At 42.5% G+C, this 26,832-nt stretch overlaps 1 protein-coding gene across 5 annotated transcripts in view; it reads right to left on the bottom strand.

The window, feature by feature from the left end:
* Positions 1-5,540: 5,540 nt before the first annotated feature.
* MYRIP (myosin VIIA and Rab interacting protein) overlaps positions 5,541-26,832 on the bottom strand; it is a 341,072-nt gene continuing 319,780 nt past the window's right edge. For 4 of the 5 annotated variants that reach the window (XM_006131818.3, XM_075921852.1, XM_014577917.2 and 1 more), the window contains 6 exons: positions 23,764-23,958; positions 14,324-14,485; positions 12,248-12,352; positions 12,092-12,152; positions 10,651-10,769; positions 5,541-8,466 (listed from right to left, as the gene is read on the bottom strand). In XM_006131818.3, the coding sequence (XP_006131880.2) occupies positions 8,434-8,466; positions 10,651-10,769; positions 12,092-12,152; positions 12,248-12,352; positions 14,324-14,485; positions 23,764-23,958 (675 nt within the window). In that variant the 3' untranslated portion in view covers positions 5,541-8,433. The remainder of the gene's footprint in view (positions 8,467-10,650; positions 10,770-12,091; positions 12,153-12,247; positions 12,353-14,323; positions 14,486-23,763; positions 23,959-26,832) is intronic. The other variant, XM_006131820.3, reaches the window with a different exon arrangement.

Below are 26,832 nucleotides of genomic sequence, written 5' to 3'. Positions count from 1 at the left end.
AAAATTGGTCACGGTGCTAGAAAAGCCCAGTAAGCAGAGACATCTCAGATACATAGGTCAATATAGCCCCTGTTGAACTAGCTCCCACAACTATAACCTTCCTCTGCTGTGGGTTTTCTACCTCCAAGGTAGTTTTGGTAGAAACTGGTACAGATCTAGGTCTTGCATGCAAGTCAATAGTTTGCTTTGTGCATTGAAATAACTAAATCAAGACAAAGCTCCCATTGAAGTTCCCAGGGGCTGTTGCCAGTATTAAACAAGGGTACAAGATCAGGCTTAAACTTATTTCAGTAGACATTTAATTGAATACTCTTGTCTTTGTACAGACAGATACACACAAAGCAAGCATGTGTCAGAGGTGGTTACAATCTCTACAAAAATATTGTGGTTACTTGCATGGAAAATTACATGCCTGCCATTTTTTTATTAGAAAAACCAGAGAGCCCTTACTGAATTCAATGGGAGATTTGTCTGAGTAAGAACTGCAGGTTCATAAATATGGAGAAATTCTTTGATAGGAACGATCTTGGCCATACCTGATTCTTTATCCTACCACCCCTATAGATGGAGAATGACCATTAAAGGCAATAGAAGATTGATGTTTAGAACTCCTACGGTTGTACTGTTAGTTATTCCTGTGTTTTTCTGATGGTGTAGTATCACTGTAGATGTTCTAGGTGCTGCAGAACTATTTGTTGTTTTTTATGGTTTTTTTTAGATATTCTTCTGGCATTGTTCAGTAGATGCTGGACCCAGGCTGAGTGGTGTTCACTCCTTGTCTCAGTGTGCGCTTCTTGACTGAATGCTTTGATTTTCAGGTCCTGAGATTGATCCGTTCTGGTATGTGGAACGTGGGGTCCGACCTATCGGCCGGTTTGGGAAAAGGCAGCTAAGGAGCAGCCATAGGAGCCTGAGGCCTGGCCTCAGCAGCCTGGAGCTGATAGTGAAAGCTTTGCAGGAGCAAGAGGCACTGGATGCAGAAGATGATGGCTGGTGGTGATTCCCTTCTCTTAGCTGTAACTAAACTCACTTCCTACTCTCAGTTGAATTTAATTTTCTCTCCCCTTTCCACATCTTCACATACGCGATAAAATTCTTTTTGTTCTGCCTTTGCCTACATGTCTTTGGTTTATTTCTTGCGTAACATTTTAAAAGAAGCACTCTCAGGTAGAAAGATCCAACCTGAAAAGTGATGCTGAATGCAAACTCTGCTGTTAACAAACTTCCTCTCCTGCTCTAAACAAACCATTCTTCCTTCTCTCTCTCCCCTCCACTCTCCTCTCCCATAACACTAATGCCACTGTAGTGACTGTGAAGGTACATCTGTGCAAGAACCAAAAGATATTCATGCTTGGAATCAGCTCTCCATGAAACATGCTCTATGTTAGCCTGCCAACAAACTCTTCTGTCACATTTCAAAGCGAGTTGTTAATGCTGGTTAAAAATAAACCACGGCTCAGTGAATGACAACATCTCAGTGTATTTACCCATAGTCAATAGATATAGGTGTACTCTACAACCAGGTAGACTTTTGTTTGCTTTTTTTAAGAAGAAAAAGAAGGCCACAGGAAGACCTATTCATGGGGGAAGTGCAAAAGGAACTATTGCGCAGGGCCTGGAGGGGTCCTGCCATGCAGGAGACATTCATAGGCCTCCTAGCTGAGAGGTGGCAGGTGCCACCCCTCCAGTGTCGCTCCATCCTGTTGCAGCTCAGTGATCCTGGACCCTCTTGCTAGCTGGGGCAGGGTGCTGGTTGCAGAGTGGCCCCCCCCACTCTGTACCCCATCTCTGGAGACAGGAGGCACCGGCTCCTGAGCAGGCCTGCTGATGGGGGAATGGGGCAAAAGGGGCAACTGCCTTAGGGCAGCAGTGGTGACAGACAGAGAGAGCTCTTGGTGGTGCTGAGGGCAGGCTGCTCCCAGTTCTGCCCCTTTCTGCCAGAGGCCCTACCCTCAGCTTTCCCAGGTGCCAGGCAATTCTGTTGACTCCCTGATCATGAAGACTCACTTAAGTCAGCACTACAGCGTTCTACTACGGGGCTACATCTACACTGCAGGCTTTTTGTGCAAGAACATTTGTTCTTGCGCAAAAACTTGCAGAGCGTCTACACTGCATGTGTGTTCTTGCGCAAGTAAATTTACAGTAAAGCATCAGAAAAGATGCTTCTTGCGCAAGAGTTATTCCTCTCCCCACGAAGAATAAGCCCTCTTGTGCAAGAGCTCTTGCACAAGGCAGTGTGGATGGGCAACAGGGGTTTCTTATGCAAGATACCTCTATGGCTAAACTGGCCATCAGAGCTTTCTTGTGCAAGAGAGCGTCCACACTGCCATGGATGCTCTTGCGCAAAAGCACATGGCAGTGTGGATGCACTCTTGCACAAGACCTTTTGCACAAGAACTCTTGCGCAAAACAGTTCTTGCGGAAGAAGCCTGCAGTGTAGACGTAGCCTAAGTGTGTGTGACTGAGCACCTGCCTTAAAGATAGGGTTGCCGGGTTTCCAGTTTTCGCCTGGACAGTCTGGTAACCATGTCTTCTGTCTGGTTAAAAAAAAACCAGAAAATACCGGACATGCAAAATGTCTGCTATTTTCTGTTTTTCTTGGATGGAAAGCTGGCGGGGACATTCTTCCCCTGCCACATCTGGCAGGGGGAACAGGGAGTGTGGGAATTTAAAGGTGCAGTGACTTTTTTTTCTCAAGTTTGTCCTCTCACCCCCCCCCTTTTTTTTTTCTTTCAACCAATTTTTTTCCCTGCCATGTTTGGGATTTTTTGTGAAAGTTAAAAAATTGAAGTCACTCTCCAAGCATTGTACCTAAAATAATTCCTATTGAATTACATAAATAATCCATTATTACTTGCTTAATGTGATTCATTGCTATACTGGTTAATTATATAACTTTAATTATATGATCAGTGCTAATTACAACATATTTAATCTTGATAAGCAACTCTTGCCACCAAAAATACATCAGATCAAATTATAAGCAGTTCTAAGTTGTGGCTCATGATCAAGAAAAGACCATTTACTATTTAGCTAATGAACTAGAATTGAAACTTAATTCCTGAAGAGTACTTCAAAAGATAATAGCTCAAGCTTATGTTTTTAGTTGTCATTCATGAATAACTTCCAAAGTCGCAGGGTTTGAATTAATCAGGGCAAATAATTTAGCCAATGAACTTAATTCGGAGTCAGAAATGTGGGCTGCCAGCAGCAGGATATTATTTTTTCCGATGTGATTGTATTTTTCAGTTGTTTGACCCATAGTTTGTGCCAAGGAATTTCAACTCGTGGCTCGCTTTTAGACTGTTTGCTGTGTACATCCACTATTATTCCCATCGGCTACATCTACACTGGCCCCTTCTCCGGAAGAGGCATGCTAATTTCTAACTTTGGAATAGGGAAATCCGCGGGGGATTTAAATATCCCCCGCGGGATTTAAATAAACATGGCCGCCGCTTTTTTTCCGGCTTGGGGAAAAGCCGGAAAAGAGCGTCCAGACTGGCGTGATCCACCGGAATAAAGCCCTATTCCGGAGGATCTCTTATTCCTACTTGCAAGTAGGAATAAGAGATCCTCCGGAATAGGGCTTTGGATCGCGCCAGTCTGGACGCTCTTTTCCGCCTTTTCCCCAAGCCGGAAAAAAAGCGGCGGCCATGTTTATTTAAATCCCACGGGGGATATTTAAATCCCCTGCGGATTTCCCTATTCCAAAGTTAGAAATTAGCATGCCTCTTCCGGAGAAGGGGCCAGTGTAGACGTAGCCATCAAGTGTGACATGAATCACATATTATTACAGTTACCTTTTAAAGACTGTGTGGATAATTTATGAACTAAACATGACTCCAGTTTTTAAAATCAGTCATTCAGACAAATGATAATTTGTGGTAGACAACTCTATTGTTTAAATAATAAAAAGCCACTCTACCACCACCAGCACTGAAGCCTCTATCACACCTAAGTTAACAAAATGGGAGTGTTTTAGGCAATACAGTGGGTTGTCAGCATTATACCAGAATCATATGCCTAGCTTAATCAAAAACAGAGTTCCTAGATAATCCTATCACATTTTTGCCTGTTGGAGGAACATAACCTCTCAAGAGCCTTTTGGAATCATTCTAGTTCCTGATGCTATTTTAGTTGCCAATTGCCTAACTTCCACTACAGGCTAAGACACTGGCAGCATGAGTGTAGGCAGGTATATGAACTGACACAGAAATCAGCTGGGATTAACTAGGGAGCTCACTGTGGTCATCAGCTGACTGTTAAAGTAAGCTCACTAGCAGTAGTGGCACAGAAAGTACCTAGGCTGAGAGGAAAGTCAAGAGTTTACTCAGGGACTTTGTAATGGGGTAGGGGAAACAATGTACCAGAACTGGTCCCAACTTTACCAGCATTTCAGACTCCCACATAGGACAGACACAATAGGCAAGATGCTCAACGGGAGCCACTGGTCCAAGCCTGAAGAATCCAGAGTGGCACCAGCTATCAGCACTCAGTGAGGCATTCTGGCAGCCAGTGTTGACTGGAGCTCAGCACCACTGCAGCCATGCCCTCTCTTCCAGCGGGCTGGAAGATGTGTACTGTTGAATTGCCACATAGCATGAAATATGCATTGGACATAGTAGAACAGGGAAACAGGAAACAAAGGTGCTATGGTTCTTTAGAAAGAACCAAATCCTGAGGTTCCCCATCCCAGCTCTTAAATCCCTGCTGACAACTATGGGAATTTTGCCTGTTCAGGGACAGTACTTAGTACAACATGCACATGGTTTAGAAAGATGGAATACATTCTTAAAGGGCTCTCTTTCCTTCTCTAAAATCTATATAAATGGAAGTATCTCTCTCTGACTATGTCTAAGGCTTCTTTCAGAAGAAGTTTTTCTGGAGGAGATCTGGAAAAACTTCTTTCAAAAGAGAACATCCACACTGCAAAAGTGGATCGAAAAAGTGATCTGCTTTTTTGAAAGATAGCGTCTACATTGATTGGATGCTATCTCACATTTAAATTGTGATTACTATGGACGGAGAGGCCACCAAGGGCACCTGTGCTTTTTCCTAGAGGCCTCTTATTTCGAAAAAAACCCCAAACCCTCTTCCCTGTCCACACACACCTTCTTCCAAAAGAGCTTTTTTGAAAAAGGGTTTCTTCCTCGTAGAAGGAGGTTTACTGCTGTCGAAAAAATACTCCTGCTTTCTTTCAGCTTTCTGTTGAAAGAATGCAATTGCAGTGTGGACATAAGTGTAGTTTTTCCGGAAAAACTCTGCAGTGTAGACATACTGTCTCTCTCTAGTCTTCCCTGGCTAAATTAATGCATTTCACACACTGGTATACTGCCTTCCTTTTCTGAGCTGCATAGCAGTGAAAGAACCAATGAAGTGGTCATTTGTGTACAGCAGGTTCCTACATGGCCAGAGTGGAATACCTACCATTCTATACAAATGTATGACAGTGCAGTCTGCATCTTTCTTGATTGAAGTGCACAGAAATCCAAACAACAGTAGATTTATTTTTGTTTATGAATCAGGTCCCTGAAAAGGCATTCTTTTTCACAAATTGCTTTTACTCTTATTTCTATTAACAATAATTCTTGGTGAATATGCAGATAACAACAACAAGGCAAGCTTTACTTTTACTCAGGCTTAATCAAATAGATTATATAGTCCTTTTTAGCCATTAAAATATTTTCATTTATAAAAATTAATCTAATATAAATATTAACACTAAAGATTGAAATCACTTGATGACAAAATAATTCTTTGTGTGCTGTAACATGTTTTTATGATTTTTTAAAACAGTAAATTAAATTTTTGCACATATTTGGCACAAGTAAATCTGTAAAAATTCAAATACTTTGTAGCAGGGCAGGGTGTTTTTTTTTTGTTTTGTTTTGCTATACCTACACAATACACATTTTTGTCAAAGACAACTTAACAATGTAACACAACAGTAGTTGCTTTTCATGCCTCTTACAGAAAACATTCTACTCCAAGTCTGGTTTTTTTAAATCACACTAACAGAACAAAAGCCATTATTCTATTAAAATTAGTCGTTTCTGAATTGATATTATACACACAGTATTAGCTTATTAGACAAATATGTAAACCAACCACTATTAGTGACATTTCATGACACACTACCTGCATAAAGAAAAATCTGGGAATGTATTGCACACGTATAAGAGAACAGTCTACAGGATGGAGATTGAATAATGAAAAAATATATTAGGCATCTTACTCTGTTTAATCTTTCACCAGATGGTGTGTGTGTGTATATACACATATATATGTATTTTATATAGACACACACACACTGTATACTTAAAACACAAGTTCTGTCCTCATACTTGTGCAAATAAATTGAAGATAATGAGGACTGCATGAGAATAACACAGGCATTATTTGGCCCAGAATGACCTTCATGGACTAGATCTTCAACTGGTTTAATTCGCCATTGTTCCACAGATGTCAACAGAACTATTGGGGAGATTCACTTCTTGGGAATATGGCCCTATACTTCTAATTGGATCCAATTCTCCTCACCAATTCCAATTGCACTGGTGAGGAGACTTCAGATTATGAAGAAGGTTCAAATGGGAACCATTTATCTGGCTACTCTACACAGGTCTGGATGGGCGTGGAGAAAATGAACACTAGGTCTGAATTGCTTCCTACTTTTTGTGCAGAATCCAAGCCTAATGACAAATCAAAACTATCCTATCTCTTCAGTATTCAGGCCCAAATTGCCAATCGGTTATCTCCAGAGTATGCCCAATTTTCAGTAGCATGCAGAATTACAGAGGAAGACGATGAGAGTTGTGGATGCTCATCATTTCTGACAATCAGGCTGCTCTTCTTTAGATAGCCTATATGTAAACCTAGGTGTCTAAGTTTTGGCACCCAAATTTGAAAATTTTGGCCATAATGTTTTGAATCAGGCATAAGCTGTTTTATGTCCCCCACTTTTACATTACTGCATATTTTTAAATTTATTTCAAGATATCTGTAGTTAAACTAACTGATCCTTAGGGCTCTGAACTGCCCATTAAGTAATGACCAGCATTGGGAGTGGTACAGAGAGGTGCTGCTCTTAGTGGCGCTTCTGGAAGCGGAATGCCTCTTGGGGGTGCAGGAAGAGCATTTCTGCCACTACACTTCTGTTTAGTCCAGCTGAGCACTCTCTGTGCATGGAGGCTACTCTGTGGGTCAGTGCCATAGCTCCATTGCCTCTCTGCTTCCTCTAGCTTACAGGAGACAGCAATCCCAATGCTCCCCAAAGCAAAGGGACTGCAATTCTGAAAGGCCCTTCCATGCTTCACGCAAGGGAGGGGAAGTGAGGTGCCCTCGTGTGCTATTTCCCCCTCCTAGCACCTGTATAAGAGCCTTTTTACCAGCCCTTATTATTTAAAAACATGCTTCGGGAAGCACAGTCTTCAAACAGTATTCATTCACAGCATTGGTTTTACTTCAATTTTGTAATTTTGAACATTTGGTAATGATTAATTCAGAGATGCGCCTGCTATGTGTAACACATATTTAGGACACTTCCTAAAACGGATTATGCTTCTAAGCATAGAAGTGCAAGGTAATGATTTTGCACTGGTTATCAGATGCATCCAGATGCCAAAATAATAATTCAGAATTTATCTTTTTGTAGACATGATACATGCATGTCCCCCACCACAGTATGCTATGGTGGAATGTGCCAGCCTATTGCAAATGTAAACTGCTCCTTTAACATCCAAAGAGCCCAGGTCTGGAGACAGAATAATAATTCAGCCAAAGCTGCTCTATCAGCATAGAGAGGGTCTTTCAGAAAATGATGTTGGAACTGATATACAAACACTAGGAGCTGCCTGAGGCGGGCTACGGCAGCTGGCGCCCCAGGTGGAACGCGCAAACAGTGTCCCCACCTGCAGGGCCGTCAATGGACTGACGTCATCGGGTACCCCATTGAAGGCAGCGCCCTAGGCGGCGGCCAAGTCCGCCTATAGTCACGGGCCGCCCCTGACAAACACTAAACTCAGTGTCACACCTGCCAGTAAACAGGGATCAGAGGTTTTTATTTTACCTTTCTCTTCACATGAAATACTGACCAACAATTATGGTTGAATTAAGTATACAAAACATATTGTATTTTAAAGACAATATACTTAGTACAATCAATGGGGGGAAAAGTGCATCTTAAAACATGAAGCCTTGCTTATGAAACTCAGTATCCTTTCTGGAGCCTCATGAGAACTTTAAGGCAGAGTTTCCATTAGCAGACCACAAGGCTGGACAGCTTTCTCAGTGAGGTATCCAAACAAAGCCCTATTGTTGAGGCATTGTGGGTTCTCCAAGGTCCACTTTCTACTGGACATACAATGGCTGTTAAATAAAGGCACTCTAGTGTACAGCCTTAGGCAGTGTGTTATTGGCAGTAGTTTTGTAAGTCTAGTACATTACAGCAGATCCTATGGTTGGTTCCTAGAATGGAGAGAAAAGGAAAACATTAACAAAATACTTCATAATGACAAAACATGTATAGAGTAGAATGCTAATAAAGCTTTTTCAATGAAAGGGAACCATCAAGGCTTTTTTTACCAGTCTAGTGAGCTATCATATGCACCAATTATTCTAGGTGAAATACACCCCAAGCAGCACAAAGAATAGTCCACTATTTAAGTCTTCTCCTGATTGTTGAGATGAGCAAAACCTTCTGTTGCCAGTCCTTAGATATGAACTCTGTGAATGAAATCCTGGCCCCACCGAAAACAACAGCAAAACTCTCATTGACTTCAATGGGGCCAGGATCTCAATTTGTTAATGCAGGGATGAACTTCACCCCTGTGCAGGGAGCCAGTATGTGGGCTGTGCGCCACTTCAATCACATTAAATCCCTATGCTGAACATTTCCATGTAAGAAGGTGAGATATGAGGAGTGTCACTTCTGCTTTATTATATTGTGGCATTGCTCCTGTCAGTGCCTGCCGCACATGTCTGGGCTGGGGAGTGTCTATTAATTCTGCCTATTTTTACAGGATTTTGAAAAAATGGTTTATATTTGTAATATAGAGTAGATCGGGCTCTACTAGTAGATCTTGGAGCCTCTGACAGGTGATCTTGACTGGTTTGGCTAAGAGGCTACCAAACACCAGAACTTCAGCTGCTCCTCCCCCAACTGCTGTGCATCTGCTACCCTTTTCCTTGGAACTGTCCCCCACTCTCCCACTTGCTGTGCAGGGCAGGGCAGGGAAGGGAGAGGAGGCGGCGCTGATGTCAAGGTGTTCCTCCTTCCCCCTGTATTCTCTCTCCAGAGAATGGAGGGAGGCACAACAGGGCTTGACATGGAGGGAGTTTACTGGCTGCTTTTGGGAGTGGTGCAGGGCCAGGGCAGGGGTGAGCCTGCCTTAGCACCACTCCCCAGGAGCCACCTGAGGGAAGTGGTGTTCAGCTGAAGCCTGCATCTTGAACCCCTGCCCTAGTCAGAAACCTCCTCTTGCACCCCAAATCCCTAGCCCTGAGACACTCCAGAACCAAACTTCCTTAGAGAACCTGTACCCTAAAACCCATTCTGCACCCCAACTCCTACCCCAGGGCTCAGCTCAGAGCCCCTCTCACACTCCAAATCCTTTAGCCTAATACCAGAACCTACAACCCAGCCCTCTGACCCTGCCTGGTGAAAGGGAAGAAGGTTGGGGGAGGGAGGGAGGATGGAGTGAGCATGGGCGGGGTCTTGGAGAAGGGGCACAAAGGAGGCGGGGCCAGGGTATTTGGGTTGGAGGTAGATCCTGGATTTCACTTAAATTTAAAAAAGTGATCTCACATTTAAAAAGGTTGGAGACCACTGCTATAAACGTACCCAGAGAATTTGCAGTTTATGTATGTCATACATGTCAAGCATCGATCTAGATCAGGGTTTCTCAACCAGTGGTACAAGTACCCTTGGGGGCACTCGAGAGAAGTCTCGAGGGGTACGTCAACACAACTGAAATTTGGAGAAAACTGAATTTTTGTTTTAAGTTTTACAGCGTTTTATTATTTTTATACCTTTTGCACCCAAAAATTTCATCGCCCGCCTGGTTGTTTAAACAAATGTGTTGCAATGGTAGAAAAAAATTGTGTGTCTGAAAACTGTACGTAATGGGGAGTACTTTATTTAAAAAAAAAGGCTGAGAAACACTGATCTAGGTGGTGCTTGGTCCTGCTGTGAAGGCAGGGGACTGGACTCGATGACCTCTCGAGGCCCCTTCCAGCCCTAGTGTTCTATCATTCTAGGTAGATACAGACTACACTAAGCCACTAGGAGGAGCTCCTTAAAGAGGTACAGTTCCTTGTCCACTCCTGGCTTCCTCGGGTCTAGCTAGTTCTCCCTAAGGTTCTTGGGCCAGCTACTACAATGGGCAAGAGGGAGGGTGGAGCTAAGCCCTTCCTTGCCCCATTTGCGGTTAATGGGGAGTATCAAATGACCAGTCCCTGATCCTCCTCCTCTTTTCCCCACCCACCATCTCAAGAGGCGCATTTTGAATAGCTCTTCTGTCTGAGCAAGAGATTGAAAGGAGCCTTAGTCTCGTATGCGGCGAGTAAGGGCTAGGGACAATCTAGCCTTAAATGAGAAATCTGTATTTCTTGCTCTTTACAGTTTTAACAAGATTTGTTCTCAGATGTTACCATCAAGTCCTTGGCAGTGCTTTTTCTCTCTTTAGTTCTTTGTGTTAGAGATCCTTGGAGCATAAAGTTTCTGTTAAATGTTCTAACAGTAGTAACTGGAGAAGCATCAATATTTTCACCTGGGGAGGGGAAAATGGGAACATTCTTTACGTGATAACTTGAACCAAGAAACAGACTTGAAAAAGCAAATTTAGCTCTTTAGAGACTTAAACTGGTTTTGAGGAAAGTTAGATTTACTTTAAATGGAAACTGGAAGACTATGATACTGTAAGAGAGGTTTTTGAAATTAGGAGAAAACCTGATTCGCTATCACATTACTTCATTTCCATTAGTGGAGTTACAATGGCATAAAATTAGAATAAAGTAGTGGTGAATTTGAGTCCAGAAGTGGTCTGAGAGAGGCATTTTCACACCACTGAAAAGTTAACAAAATTGGAAGGTACGCAGTGAAAAACTAGGAAACATAGACTAAACAGGAAAGGAAAGACAGATCTAGCTCAGAAACATCTTCATAGGTATACACTAAATAATTGCATAATGCCATTGAGCCATAAGTTACAGATGAATTCAACAGATATGTTTCTTAAGTTGAATTTGTGGTAGGGAGAAAGTATGACATTGGGCTGAAGGTATATTAGCTGGGTAATTCAACCCTATCCCTAAAACTTCCTACACCATTAGCTGTGGATTCAGCAAGACACTTATAATGTGCTTCAACTGAGCTCACATTTATATGTTTTATTAAACAGTCCTTTGCTGGAGCCAGGCCTTAAGTAAGCTTTTCCAGTGTTTACAATAAAGTCTAAACAAGTGCATGCATTCTCCAGAAACTAGAAATATTTTTAAAACAAGAAATGGGAACTGTTGTCTATGGCATAGGTGCCTTCCTGACACATGCACCATTTCATCCCAGAATAATGCTGTGAATTGAGTTTGTCTATTGCTAACGAGCAGAGCTGGTGCTTGGCATAAGCAGGCTAAGCAATTACTTAAGGCCCTGAGCAGTGCAAGGTGGCCCCCTATTCACTTTTTATTGTGTGTTATGTGGTGGGGGGTCCCACTGGGCTAGCCCTGTCTCTGCTAACTAACATGTTGTGATTGCTCTATCTGTTGATTGTAACCATCACTGGCTCCAAAATACCCCTTTGGGGATCTCTTCAGGTCACACAGTCATCATTTCTCATTTGCCTTGACCAGTCTTCTGCTTTTGTCCCCATTGACGTATGGCAGCAAATTAAATCAAATGAGGAAGTGAAAGCACCTACCAAAGGGCCAAATCAGTATTTTATGTTATGTACATGTAGCTCTGGGGTACTGTTTATTGTCAGTGTATTCACTTTGTAATTTAATTCCCCTTAGCTGCTCTCTTTAGGATGTACGCTATAGTTTAATCAGAAGATAACGTAATAAATAAAATAAGCTGAATGCATTTGGGGGGCACCTTTTATTGGTGGAGCTGGAAGCTTTCTCCTCTGCTGTCTTGAGGTGTCTATTGTTTGCATCTGTGAAAAACACATATGTTTTACTAAGCTTTAATGCAGGAAAAAAGTAAAATCTTCTCCCCTCCCCATGTAAAATTGCATAATGTTGTAGGCACCTGATTCATTTGCTTTTGATCCCGTTTTCTTGTCAGGCGAACACATGGAGCCACATTCAGGCCAGCAACAGTGAGAGCTGAAATCCTGCTCTCAATATCTGAAATCTTAAAGCAACACAATACATTAAAAAAAACAAGGAGAAACAAATTTCAAAATTACTGAAATATGAAGAAACATACAACTGATTTCTTCAGTAATTTTGCAAGACAATCTAACTGAGCCATTGAACTGCTGTGTTCTTTAGTCTTGAGTGCCAAAGGGGACAGTCACATATTAGAAAAGATGATTGCTCTTTACATGGAGTAAATGAATGATCTTGTGGCATTGTACTCACATTCTCTATCACTATGGACAATTTGCTACAGTATCCAGTGCCCAATGACTCATAGCTGTATAATTCTAACTTCATTCAAATTGTGTCATTAAATTTGTCTTTATTTTATAATGCATTTACTATTTCACATTGGTTCTTATTTTTTTGAACACAGAAAAAAAGTGGTTTCTTTGTAACAATACTGAAATCTTCTACATTAAATGTTCTGTAATTTATATTTTAAAATAACTCAGTAAAGACATGGTATTAACGCAGCAAACAAACAGCCAATTAAATAAGACTTTGGGAAAAAAGTAGGCAGAAATGGAGATAGAGGAAACAAATTATGCAAAAAGGGATAGAATTAAAAGAGAAACGAGAAATCAGTCAGACTTCTGCAGTCAGATAACATGTGCAGAAGCATACTGATGACAGATGACATCTCAGTTGCTAATATTGTTAGGAAGATACTTCCAAATAGAATTGATGATGTTTAATATTTTGAAGTACAAACTTATTTCCTTGGACACCTTGTCTGGCTGTCTTTTTTCCCATTTACATTTTTACTACAAACTAACATTTCAAGCCAGTACAAAGATAACGCTATCTAGTAGTTAGGACAAATCCTCAGGTCTCAGTCCTTATTCATGCAACTGCTGCTGAATGAAGTCAATGGAAGTTTGCTCATAAAAATGTGCCACCGAGTATATGTTGATACTATGAAACAGTTTAGAAATCTGTTCAGAATGGAGGTGGTAAAACCAGCACAGGAACATTGTGTGGCTACAGTTCTCTCATTCTGGTCTATGAACACCAGCTGATTTAGTGTACTGCATAGAATCTAGCATTATGATTATGGTGATTATGAAGATGTTGGCACACTGTCAATGGAACTTGGGCATGAATCTGAACTCGGGTGTGAATCTGTGTTTTTCAGACTAAAGTAACAGCAGGACTTGGGTGGTCAATGCAGCTGGGGCAGGGGGAAGCAGGCCCCCAGTCCCATCCCCTCTGCTGAAGCTCCGCCTCCACCATGGGGAGGGGAGGAGCAGTGCCCCCCCCCATCATCACAGGGTGGGGAAGAGCACGCGCATGCCCCAGCATCCCCAGAGAAGTGGGATGGGAGGCGACTGTGGCCTGAACCGGCCCAAGCCCTCCCCCTGTCCCCCCCCCCACACGCAGCCTGGGAGCAGTGGGGAGAAAGGAGGCCATGTGGCTCCAAGTCTCCCTGGCCCTGAAGCAGCGGGAAGGGAGGTAGTCGAGCTGGCCCAAGCCTTGTCTCATCCCCAGCAGCAGCAGAAAGGGAGGTGGCGGCATGGTGTGAGCCGCCCCAGAGCACTGGGAGGGGCAGGCTCTAGGGGCAGGAACACTCCACCCCCAGTATGCCTACAGCAGGCATTCTCGGGGCGGGGTGTGGGCGGGGCCAGGATGGCAGTTTGAGAAGGGAAAGCTTTCTCCCACCTAAGCCACCGGACGTGCATGCAGCAGGATTAGAGCCAATATCTCTGGTCGAAAGAAAGGGATTCCTCCTGCATATCTATCTGTGATCAAATATGGCCCACACAACACACCCTGTTCAGCTGCTGTTATATGGATGCATATGTTTGGATTACTAAAAAAGTGAAGTCCAGCTAATTAAGCCATGTGGATGCAGAGAGAATCTGTGTCACAGTGATGATAAGCTCGAATAAGTGAAATAGTTAAGCATGACAGCACACTACGGCATTGTCCTTCAAAACATAACGGGAGTGAATTTCTTCACCTGAAGCTCTGCGTGGTGAACCTGTGCTGCTGCTGTGGCGACCTGATCCTCCAGATCGGCCAGTTCTGATTCTGCTGTAACACTGTTGATTTTACGTGCTGCATCCTCTAATTCATTCAGTTGACCCTCCAACCCGTACACAGTGCCTGCTGTCAGGTACACCTAAGGATACAAATCAGGGTACAGAGTAAGCCAGATTGCTTTTAATTCATGATGTAACTCACAGAGACCACAGACTATTGGCAGAAAAAGATGAAAGCCAAACCACCCCCAGTCTCCAAAGTCTTGGCATGCACCACAGTGAAGAAATACACCTGGTTGGAATTTTTCTCCCCCTGTGGAAAATTTCAACTTTTTTTGGTGACAAATCAACAATTGGAAACTTTAGACTGCAAATGCAAAGACTGAATTGGAAATTGCTCCCTAGTGCCTCCTGGGAGTTGTATATTTGCAGTCATGACCCCATTTTTCTCCATGGTCAAGGGTACCTAGCTTGGCTACATTTCCAGTTATTGCAACAGTTTCACCATATGCCAAACCACCATGGGGCAAGGTAGAAATCCAGGCTGTGATGGATCATGGGAGATGTAGTCTGGCTGGGGAATCTGGCTACAGAGGAAAATGGGGGCGGATGACAGCCAAACTACAACTCCCATGAGGCACTGTAGAGGTATTTTGAAATGCAAACTTTTTCAGTCCAAAACTGAAAACATTTTGGTTTTCAGATATTCAGTTGTTTGATGAAAAGTTGAACTTTTTGCACAAAATAGCAATTTTCTATCAAAAGTAATTTAGATGGAAAACTTTCAACCAGGCCTACTATGAAATCACATTATCTATATATTTAAATTTACAATGAAAATGTCTGCACACAAAGTCAAGACAATTTGACAAATACAATAGGAATAATCACTCAGCAGAATATCAGCATGTAGACCCAGTAAACTCAATTAACTTGATTATTACTCAAAACAGCAAACTGTAACTCATCCTTCACCACCCACGATCCAAATAACAAACCTTTGCAGATAGATGGGCTTGCAGTGTGTCTTGAAGGTCAGCCAATTAAGGCACTTTGGTAGAAAGTGGAAGAGGGCAAATTCCATAGTCAAGGGAATTCCATTGTGTCAGAGAATGTTCTGCTAGCTGCTCCCTCTCTTCTGTAACATGGGGAGTCCTAGGTGATGTGTCCTTGTTGACCTCAGCAGTGGCAAGGGACAGGGAAAATTTTCAAGCAGGCTGGTGCCAATTTACATCAATCTTTATATCTTAAAACCAACACCTCACATTATATCTGGAGACCACAAAGCAGGCAGTGTAGATCTCGGACACTGGTGTCCATGTGTTCCCCTCTAAACATACCACTTGCTAAGCAAGTTGCCAAATTCTGCACTAGCTTCCGTTTCTGAATGAGTCATGGGGCACCCTTATGCACAGTGTATTAGCAGTCTGGCAGTGGGGAGGCAAAGGCATGGATAATTTGTCCTTTTTATAAGATATTTGTGATAAATAAATGTATCACTACAATTCTGTCAGAATTAATTTTTAAAAGAATCTTCCCTGCACAGCAATCTCAGGGAGAAACCGTTACTAGACTGTTTCCTAGCCAGCTATTCAGAGTGATCATCCACAATCACAGTGGTCTATTTATATTTACTTTCTTTCCTCTTACCCAGAGAATCAAGCATGCTGTCAAGCTGTTGGCTTTCCTTGGTAGGGCACACGCATCTACTGCTTAGTGCTCTTCCTAAGTGTTCCCCAGTCCACATGACAATATAGCATCTTCTATTCATTCCCTAAATAAGCAGCACACAATCCCAGCAACGATGGTTGCTGCATAATGGAAGGAAACTAAACAACAGCGCCACGTATTTCAACATCCCCCCAGGATTAAATGATTACAAAAACACCACAAGTGAAAAGCGTGGTGCAACAGCTGGCTTCTGGGTCCCACAGCTGAGCACTGCCCAGGCAGGGTGAAAAACCTCCAGCAGAAATTCCATAGCCCCTCACAGCAGCATCACTCCCTCACACCCCCATTCAAGTCCCCCAGCCCAGCAGTAACAGCACCACAAAATGCCTCAGGTTCAGTCTCTGCTCTAAATCTCACAAACATTTAGTACAGACAGGGGCCATTTTGTGGGGCATGTACCAAAAGTGCTAGAGAACCACTACAGTGAATGTTGTTTTCTAACTATTTGCACTAGACTGTGTTTTCCTTAAAACAAAATAATTTTACCTGCCCCACCCCCAATAAATACATGAATGAGTTATCTTGAATTGGTTTAAGATTGCTATAGGGCAGTAGCTTTCAACCTTTTTTCATTTATAGACCTCTAAAACATTTCAAATGAAGGTGCGGACACCTTCAGAAATCTTAGACCAGGAGTGGGCAATAATTTTAATGGGGGGGGGGGCACTCCAAGATTTTGGTAAGTGTCAAGGGCTGCACTTCTGTGGAGCCAGTGTGGGGTCTGGGACAGTGAGTGGGGTATAGAAGGGAGCTTGGGATAGAGGATTGGGATGCAGGAGGGAGTGTGGGGCCTGAGAGGGAGTTTGGGTGAAGGAGGAGGAAGGGGCTTGTGGTGCAGGGTCTAGGAGGGGTTATGGGTGCAGGAGAGGATTCTGGCCTGGGGGAGGGATGTAGGAGAGGGTGCAGGGTCTAGGAGGGAGTTGTGACCTGGAGAAGATGAGGAGAGGGGATACAGAGAGTTTGGATGATGGCCTGGGGCAGATAGTCAGTGGGAGAGACAGCGGGTAAGATGCCAGAGGCAGGCTCTAGCTGGGAGATGCTTACCTAGGCAGCTCCCAACCAGCAGCTCTGCAGACTCCCTGCCTGTAGGCTGCTCCATGTGGCTCTGCTCCAGTGGAACGGGGGGGGGGGGGAGGGGAGGGGAGGAGAAGAGGAGGAGTGAAGGAGTGAGGATGCTTCATTCACTGCTCCTGCCTTCAGCAACATTTCTCAGGTCCTATTGGCCGGAAACTGGCCAATGGGAGCTTGGGGATCCTGCAAGGAGGTGGGGACAGCACACAAAACTTTCTCCTCCCCGCCCAGCTTGCAGACCAATTAGCCTGCTGTTTAAAGTTGCTGCATCTGCTCTGTATTAAGGGTGCCAGTGAGGCAGCCGCGGGCCAGATCTGGTGGCTTGGCGGGCCCGCTAGCAGCCTCTTGCCCACCCCTGTTTTAGACATAGTCTGTTGGCCATTGTTTTATGGTAACAAACATCATTTGCGGGCCCTTTAGACATAGTTCATGGACCCCTGGGGCTTGTAGACCATGAGTTGAAAACCATGGCTTTGAGTATAAACCTGTATTTTATTTGTTTACACCTATGTTACTGTGTTGATAACCTTAAAACACTTTGTCTTGTACTAAGTGAATCTCCAAAATGGCAAGTTTCAGCATGTAGGCTAAATCCTTGAAAAATGTGGTTTGCTGGGAAGAAGTGGCCTTCCTTGATATCTTGGTTGAAGCCTTTAAGGCAAAGAATGACTAAAAGATGAACATTCTGACAAACAAGAATTTCCATGCTTTGGTGGATTTTTTTTTAAAAAAAATTAATTTCAAAGCAATCTCTTTGTTGTGCAACATTTGCCACATGGTAATTTTAGATTAAAAAGAGACTTTTTATCTGACTTCTTTTCTGCAAAATATATACATGCAGCTCCAAGAGGAGGAGGAGGGGAAAAAAGGAAATACTCAATTCTACAAATCCTCCAGAAAACTAAAGAAAATGCATCTGTTATAGCAAAATTCACTGTACAAGAGGTTACATTTTTCACAAGGAAATATGCTTATGGACAACAGAACTCCTTGGACTATAGAAATATTTTTCACAAAGTTTTCCTAATTCCTCCACCCTCAATTTTTGTTGAAATTTGATTTCATTGTCAGCTCTGCCGGGGAGAGTTTCAAAGTCACAGAGAGTAGGGAGGCACCCAAACAAACCCTATTCATTTTCAATAGGAGTTGGGCTAACTTCTCTTTATGTTTTTGAAAATCTCCCTCTAAAATATGTATTTTGCTATACCAGTGTTTTCAACCTTTTTTTTAATAGAGTACCCCTTTTAAAAAAAATTATAAATGCCCCCAGTACGTACAGTTTTCAGACACACATTTTTTTTCTACCATTGCAACACATTTGTTTAAACAACTTAATCATAGCCAGGCAGGCAATGAGATTTTGGGGTGTAAAAAGTACAAAAATAATAAAGCGCTGTAAAACTTAAAACAAAAATTCAGTTTTCTCCAAATTTCAGTTGTGTTGACGTACCCCTCAGACTTCTCTCGAATACCCCTGAGGGTACTCGTACCACAGGTTGAGAAACACTGAGCTATACATTTAAATTTATAAACCAAACTCAGCCATAAGGTAGAGGCATTCAGTTATTGCAAACAACATGTAAGGCTCTTCCTGTGTGTTTAGCAGAAACGTGTGTTCTCTAGTCTCCCCTTTGATTCATACACCTAATTCCCAATAATTGTTAAGGAGAATTACTAGTGATGAATAAAAATCCTGGGTCTCTTCTGAAGCCCAGCTCATGTGCAGAAGAGATCCTGTATGATCAGTTCTGCCTTCAGCTGCATTTGAGAAGATGGAACAATTAACTCTGTGGCACAAGTCCTGGATTTAAAGATGGTTCTTCAAGCCTGTGTATATAGATATGAGGTGTGAAAACCTGGCCCACTGAAGCCTATGGAAATGTAGACACTGATTTCAATGGGCCAAGATTTTGAGGGAGAAGGTGGATAATGTGCATCTCCCCTCCCCTCTGCCCACGCACTGCAGCCTGAATGACTTTTGCAGGAAAGTGAAATCAGGGTGAGGTTGTATGCCTCTCTTGTGGAGCCACTCTGTGCTGGGGAACCCATCAGAGGAAAATTCTGGGAAGTGCTGCAAGTGTGGGAATGTCCTGGCATCGTGACTCGGGTGGTACCGTCACAGAGCAGGAAAGTCACCGCTGATGTGAATGCAAAAGACCCTGTGCCTCAATGGATCCCAAAGAGATGTGGGGGGATCTTCGTGGAAGTTAATGGTGGAGGCCACTGTTTATTCGTGGGTAGGGAGCAAAACAATGGGGAGGAAATCTTTTAAACTGGCCACCTCCTCTTCCAGCCCCTCTTGTGGCACAGCACAATCCGGCTTCCAGTTTTCAGTCTGTTCTCGTTCTCCTAGTCATCAGGGCTCTTCACAGGCACAGGGATCTGCTACAAGAGGAGCCCAATGCAGGACGGAAAGCTTAAATCACTAAAATATTTTAAGTGACTAAAATGTCCACATTTCCTGACACTCTAAACTTGCTAGTTCATTACACTGATTAATGTACCTCAAAATCAATTGAACCCTGCCAGGAAACTGATTTAAGGACACTTTAGGCATTTCTATTACACATGCTTTAGTTTAGTTTCATTTTCTGGCACCCTTTCAAATGTGTTCAAACGAAATAGCATTGCAGTGGTGAACTTGGCCTTGTTGCAGAAGGAACCACGAAGCTCCTAGCACCACCGACTTCCAGGGTTGGGCTGTACAGGGAGAGCAACCACACAAGGACCTTGGCTCACCATGGAGGAAATGTTCTCAACATGCCAAAGGAGGGTGGGTCTGCATCATGCGGTAGCAGGGCTTCGGCCAGTAAAATTTGAGCTAGTGCACTCATCAGAGCAATATGGACCTTCCAGCTCACATAGAGTTTGGGCTCTGAATCCCTACCAGAGCTGGAAAGTCCATGGAGCAATTCTGGCACATTATTGTGACCCTGCTAACCTAGGGAGCGCTCCCAGCTTCAGTGTAGACAGACCCATAAAATGGCAGCATTTGAACAAGGTGAGGAACCAGTCGGGGCAAGGGGTTATGGGATCCAGAGTGTTACCTACCAGCTCTGTGTTTCTGGGGAACTAGAGCATGGCCACCTGTCAGCCCTGTGCTCTTAGGGAGCCAGGGAGTGATACTCCTGGAAAACAATCCCCCTCCCCAGGCCTCTGCTTGAATCAAAGACAAAGCAATAAAAAAGCAGGGGAAGACACACCTAACCTCCTCCAGACAAGGGTAATAGGATTAAGGAAACACCCCCAGCTTAGTCTGCATTGAAGATAGAACAGAGAGACATCTCCATTAGCATACAGAGTGGAGAACAGCTCTTCCAAAGCAGAAACCGCAGTGAACTATGGGAAAGCAGGAAAGCACTGCCTGATGGGAAATCTCTGCTCCAGATGCTAATGAACCCAGGCCTGCTAACCCCCAAATTAGTCATTATCAGACCAATTCTAGTAATGTATCCTATTGATATCCAAAATACTGAAACTTCCTAGTTGCATTGTGAGCTTTTTCAAGAAACATCATCCATAGCCAGACATGATCATTCTCTATTGTCTCACCTCTGTTTACCCATAAACAAATCCAGTGTCCTCTGTGAACCATTGTCCTGTCCCTACAAAAATGCCTACCCTTGCTCAAGGGTGGATGTAAACCCTGCATCCGTTCCATTGAGACTTCATCATCTCCTGCCCGATCGTGCTGAGGGCTCTGCTCTGCTTGTCTCCTGCCTTCTGGACCCCCAGTTACCATCACTATCTGGGAACCCCGATCAGTGCAAGCTCTACAAAGTGGTGAGATATATCTCTCCCTCTCTCTTCCTTACTCCCATCTATCTCTAGGCATAGCCTCCTGACCCTGCCTTATGTAATCGGTTATATGGTTTGCTAGCCCTAACATTTGTAATCAATTTCAATTTAGATTTAATATTGTAACTGCTTTGTGTGTTTGGCTCCTCATACATCTATATATTCACCACCCAGAAATAAATCACTTTCATTGTTAAGGTGGTTGCTTTTCTCTCCTTTTCTTTCTCTCTCCCTCATTCTTTCTCAGGGGTATTGGTTTGGCTTCCCCTTTCACTCTGCAACAATGCTTCTTGTACCTAAGCTAAAGATCCGTGTAGTGCCCAAAAATCCTGAGGGGTTTTCTCATCATGTGGTTTACCAGAAGAATGATTGTGGTGTGAAAATGGGGATAGGGAGGTGCTGAACCTGGAGGCATATGAGGATGGCAGCTTAAAGTGCTATTAAATCCAGTCCACTGAGTCCAAAGGCACATGAGGGTGCAGCATGGCATTGCTGTTAAACTCAGTCTGCTGAGTCCAGGGACATATAAGGGGTCAGCTTGTGAGTGCTGATTACCCACTCCTCTCAGACATGCTGTTAGTGGGTGTGAGTGTCCATGTGTTTCTAAAGTGGGAAGAACCTCGTCCTGAGGATAAGGATGTTAAATTGTGGTTAATTTACTAGTTGTGTAGTCGATGGAATTTCCATCGACTACTCGACTTCTTGATAGGCACTTCTGCATTCCTCCTTTGAAATGTACAAGAGCCTCTGCTGGGGCTCTTGTACATTTCAAAGGAGGAATGCGGAACTCTGTGTGCAGCCTGGGGCCAGCAGGAAGTCCCATTGACTCCAGACTGCATGCAGCATGCCAACTTTGAAATGTACAAGAGTCCACAGCAGGGGCTCTTCTGCATTTCCAAGCAGAAACGCCCTCCTGGAGCCTGGGGTCACTGGGGACTGACCCCGTGCTCCATGCTGCACTGCCACTTTGAAATGCCACGTGGAGCCTGGGTTAGCTGGGGACTCCCTAGCTGACTCCACGCTCTGCACGTTACACTGGAACCTGGGATCAGCTGGGGAGTCCCCAGCTGACCTCGGGCTCAGCTGTGCAGTGCTGCCTCTTTGAAATGCCAACTTGGTGTTTCAAAGCAGCACCACACGGAGTGTTTCAAATGCGGCGGCGTTTCAAAGGGCTAACGCTGCATGGAGATGCTTTGAAGTACCTCCCTTTCCCCCCCTTTGCTGCCTCTATCTAATAGAGGCAGCTAGTGTGTGGGGGTGGGGAAATCAACTAGTTGACTTGACTACCTGATAAGCAAATGCTTATTTGATAGTTAACTAGTCCGTAACACCCTGAGGAACATAGGAGGCATGGGGGGAGATTGACAGCAGGGAGAATTCAGCTCCATATGAGAGCACAAGTAGCACAAGCAGCACACTGATAGAATTATTAACCTCTCCCCAGCCCTATTAGAGTAACCCTAATAGATGAGCATACCTCAGAGTAATGGGCAAATGTGGTAACAAGAGAGCTCAATGTCCTTTGCAAGTGATGCTAATGGGCAGCAGCCACTGTTTCAGATCATTGGCAAGAACAGAAGGCGGGTGGTAGATGTAACTTTAGTTCAAATGTATTTGTATTATTTGCATTATCAGGAAACCAACAAGTCCCAAGCATGGACCAGGATTCCATCACGTTAGGTGCAGTGCAAACATAGCCAGAAGACAGTGCCCGACCACAAGAACGGACAGTCTAACATGGATGAAGTGAATTCAACCACTGGGAGGAGCTTCTTTCTTTATGGATTTTCAGTCTGTGAGTAAAGCAGGTGTCTACTTCCTTTAATTGTTATAATGGAATAGTTGAGATTCCTATTAAACTTTACAAGTTTCTAAAGAGGACAAACTACAGCAGTCTAAATACCAGCTAAGTAAGACAGACACGATTGGGAGGCATGAAAGAACTATTATCCCAGAACGTTGAGTTAATGACGACGCATAAACTGAGTTCCCTATAAGCTGTGCAATGGACGGCCACCAAGGAGAGATTCAAATGCCTCCGAGCTGAGAAGCAGAGCACCTACAGCTGGCAGCCTGTGTTTATAGAGGTGGTGCACATTTGCACATGACAAAATGTATTCCACACATGGAGGGAAAAAAATTAGAAGGAACATTGCGTACAAATAGTTAAAATTCTTCCTTTGGATGATGGTGGGTACCACTTGCTCATTGCAAAGGACAGAAGGAATTCTTCTGAGGGATTAGGAAATTTTTAGGACTAATTTGTGGTTTTCCAGTCTGCTCTATGTCATGGGGCAGTGCATAGCTGCACCACCCCAGAAGCAGCATCTAGGTGCCACAGCTGTCCATTTCCCCTTATTCCAGGCCCTTATCAGCTCAGACTGGTGTGCTGGGGGTGGCAGCGGAGCCAAGGCTGCTCTTACTCCTTGTCTTCCTGCATACCTTTGTGCCCTGATTTCATATGCAAGGGGGTTGTGCAGAGACCTTGAGGTAGCTTGCTTGCCAAGGTCACATGTCAGGCCACCACCTGCCTTTAAGGGGTTAAGTTTCTTTTTAGAATAAGATAATTTTACAAACGCTATAAACCCAACACATGATCAGTTTGCTCCTATTATTAGGAATGTTTCCAAAATGGAATTAAAAAAATAAATAAATAAAATAGCCAATGATCCTTTCAAAACAAGTTGTTTTTTGTTAAGCACAACATTAATACCAAAACACAACATGCTGTTGCTTAGGTCACAATATACCACAAGCCATTTTTTTTTCTTCTAAAGATGACAATTTGCTATACGTGATAGTGATACTGTACTCTTACATTTTCTTCCAGTGTGGTGAGCTGCTCATCCAGTCTGAGAGGGTCTGTACCGAGTGGAAATGCCTCTCTTCCTCTGTCATGAGTCTCTGCTGGGAAATCACTGGGACCAGTGGATTCTGCTATCAGTTCCTCCGTGGCATTGATGACTTTTAGGACCTCTGTAGATATGTTGCAGAGAGAGACAGCAGAGTACTTCTGTTTTGTTACAAGAGTAGATAGGAATAAACAGCACTGTGTTAGCATGGAGATATAATTATGGAAAGAGTGTCTTATCCATAGCTTTACTTGAAGCATGCCTTCTAAAAGAATACCTGCAGAGTTCATATGAACAAAGAGGTTAAGCCATGTATTTTAAATAGTCACCTTTAAAATTGGAATGTGGCACTACTATACACATTTTCTCTTGCTTTTACCATACATTTTCTAGTTCAGGGCTCAAATAAAAAGGACCAAACTTTACCCCCAAATATGTACAACACACATCACTCCCTCTAAAATCAGTATGTCCGTATGCACCTATTTGGTGGCAGAACTTATATTCAGATTTTAAAATCTGCCCACACATGTATAATGGCAAATAACTGCGGGCTCATTGATTTATGGGCCCAACGGAGGATACATAAACATCTATCATACTGAACTCACAAACAAGGAAGGATCATTTTCATTCGACTGTTAAAATAACAGTTTTCTAGGAACTGTGCCATCGTCAGTTTCCCAAAAAAGAGGCTGAATTAACGACACTTTAAAAATCAGAATAAAAATGTTTAACTTCTCATCTGCTTCCTATATTTATTAAACAATTACTTTAACTAGCATAGAAAATTGTGTATCTTCTCCATCCCTGTTTTACCGAGTCTTGTTTGTACATACAATAGACCTTATTCTGATTAGTCTTGCATTGGTTTTAGACCAGTATAACGTCTTTGACGACAATAATAAAGTTATACCTATTTTACACCAGGATGAGAGAAAACTTGGGACCAGTGAGGACAGGAACTTAATCTAATCTTGCAAATGCTTGGGGCCATGGTGTACAACCAGTTCTGAAGCCACTATACTGGCTACTGCTATAGCAAACTAGCCACACTCAATCGGCCAAATAGCCACATTGTTCAGGCCACACTCAACTGGCCAAATAGCCACATGTGGCTAGTGTGTTGGACACCATGGGATTAGGGCATGATCTAAAGTTCCCTTAAATCAATGCAGATATTCCCACTGATTTCTCATGGAAAGATATGGGAATACTTCAGTGAAACTATGCATAGGAGTGTTTGAAGTAAAACTACTACTAAAATTACTAAAAGTTAATTATTAATTCCCAAGCCAGGGAACATTATGCAGGTGTTATGGAGCATGTGTAAATTTACCCCCTGCAAAGTGTCTGTAGGATAAGATAATCCACTGAATTTACATTTTAACATGTTTATATTATTGTCATTTAATAAAAGTAAGTCGCATTAAACTTTCACATTCAATGAAAAACAGCAGAAATAATTTTCTTTTGTTTCCTGTCAACTCCAGTTCAGTTAAGTTACTTTATTTCTTTTTTGCTAAAGTAGCTGTACATATTTTTAAAAAAGCATCCTTATCTTATTGAAAATTTTCTTTTTTTCGGATCATATATGGACTCATTCCTTGTACCCATACATTAAGTCATTTTTAGTACTGTTATTCAGTTAAATCACAGGGAAAAATTAGAGGCCTGAGATTAAAGAGAATGAGAACAAAAGCAAAGGCAGTTCGTTAAAAGGTCACAGGTCTGCAGGTTGTCAGGGAGGCGAGAGACAGTCATTAACAAACAGGGTAAGGACTCTCTGTACAGAGCGGAAATACTTGAATCACAAAGAGTTACCTGCACCTCTCTTAAGATTCTAGTGTTTTTTCCATTTATTTTTGGAAGTGCCAATTAGGTTAAAATAGATCAATAATAATAGGAGGGAGGAGGAAATCAATATTACTTTGCTTTTATTATTTGCCTTCACAAGTACCTTTTCTTGTTCTATCCTATTAATTAAGACAAAAAAGGATTGTGGACAGAGGTCTTGAATTTTCTTCAAAGTATACTGCATTGACATATGTTTCAAGGAATTGCAGATCTGAATTCAGTGGGGGTTTTTTTGGGGAAATCTGTAACACTTACTGCTATTATGGATTATGTATAAAATTCCAGCTCTTTAAAGTTTTTCAGTCTAAGTTTTTGAGAGCATATCAACAGGGGGAGATAGTAATCAGAACAGCTATTCTGCAATAGCTCCGTTTGGCGGCTATTATAATTTATAATATACATAGTTATGATAAAAGTGCCCTTTTCTGATTTAGCTTAATCTGTTTCTAAAGTGTATTAAGCTGAATTGGAAAAAAAACATTCTTATTGTGGAATAAGAGTATCAAAGATTTGAAGCAAAATAATATTTCAATACATTACTGAACAACAATAAAAGAGATTAAAGGAAAGAGAGATTAATTTCAGAAATTTCTAGACTTCTGAGGAAAGTTTTTAATAGCAACTGTAATTCTGCTGTTTTTTAAAATTTTAGATCTGCTGCAAAATCAGTCTAGCCAAAGCAACAACAAAGCCAGTAAACTGTCTTGACAGTAGTACAGAATGTTTGGATGTGTGGCAGAGTCTGTGAATGTATCCTGAAAATACAGTAACTGGACACACAGAAGTAATAGATTCTGTGACTTCCTATTTTTCTCTAGAAGATCCTGGAGAATCTACTCATGCAGTATAAGAATGCTGCAATGTTTAATTCAAAGGAAATGATTACATATAAACAAAATTCATTTTCACTTTAAAATATTTCTGACTGCTAAAATTTCTAAAAAATTTCAAAAACAATTAAATTCAGATTCTAAACTTCCTGAAAATGTCCTAGTGAAGGGCATTTACAACTCACCTTTCTCTTGGCAGGGATTTTGAAGAAAATCAATGGTAAGTTTTAATAACTGCCAAATAGAGACATCAAAACCAAATTTTAAAAATTGAGAGTCCCCTAGGACCTCTTAGGCCCAATCTAGAGCTGGTCAAAATGATTCCAGTTTCAAAATTTTAAATTTCCC

Source organism: Pelodiscus sinensis, chromosome 2 (genome assembly GCF_049634645.1).
Source record: "Pelodiscus sinensis isolate JC-2024 chromosome 2, ASM4963464v1, whole genome shotgun sequence".
Classification (NCBI taxonomy): domain Eukaryota; kingdom Metazoa; phylum Chordata; order Testudines; family Trionychidae; genus Pelodiscus; species Pelodiscus sinensis.
This window is presented reverse-complemented; position numbering and strand designations above follow the sequence as displayed.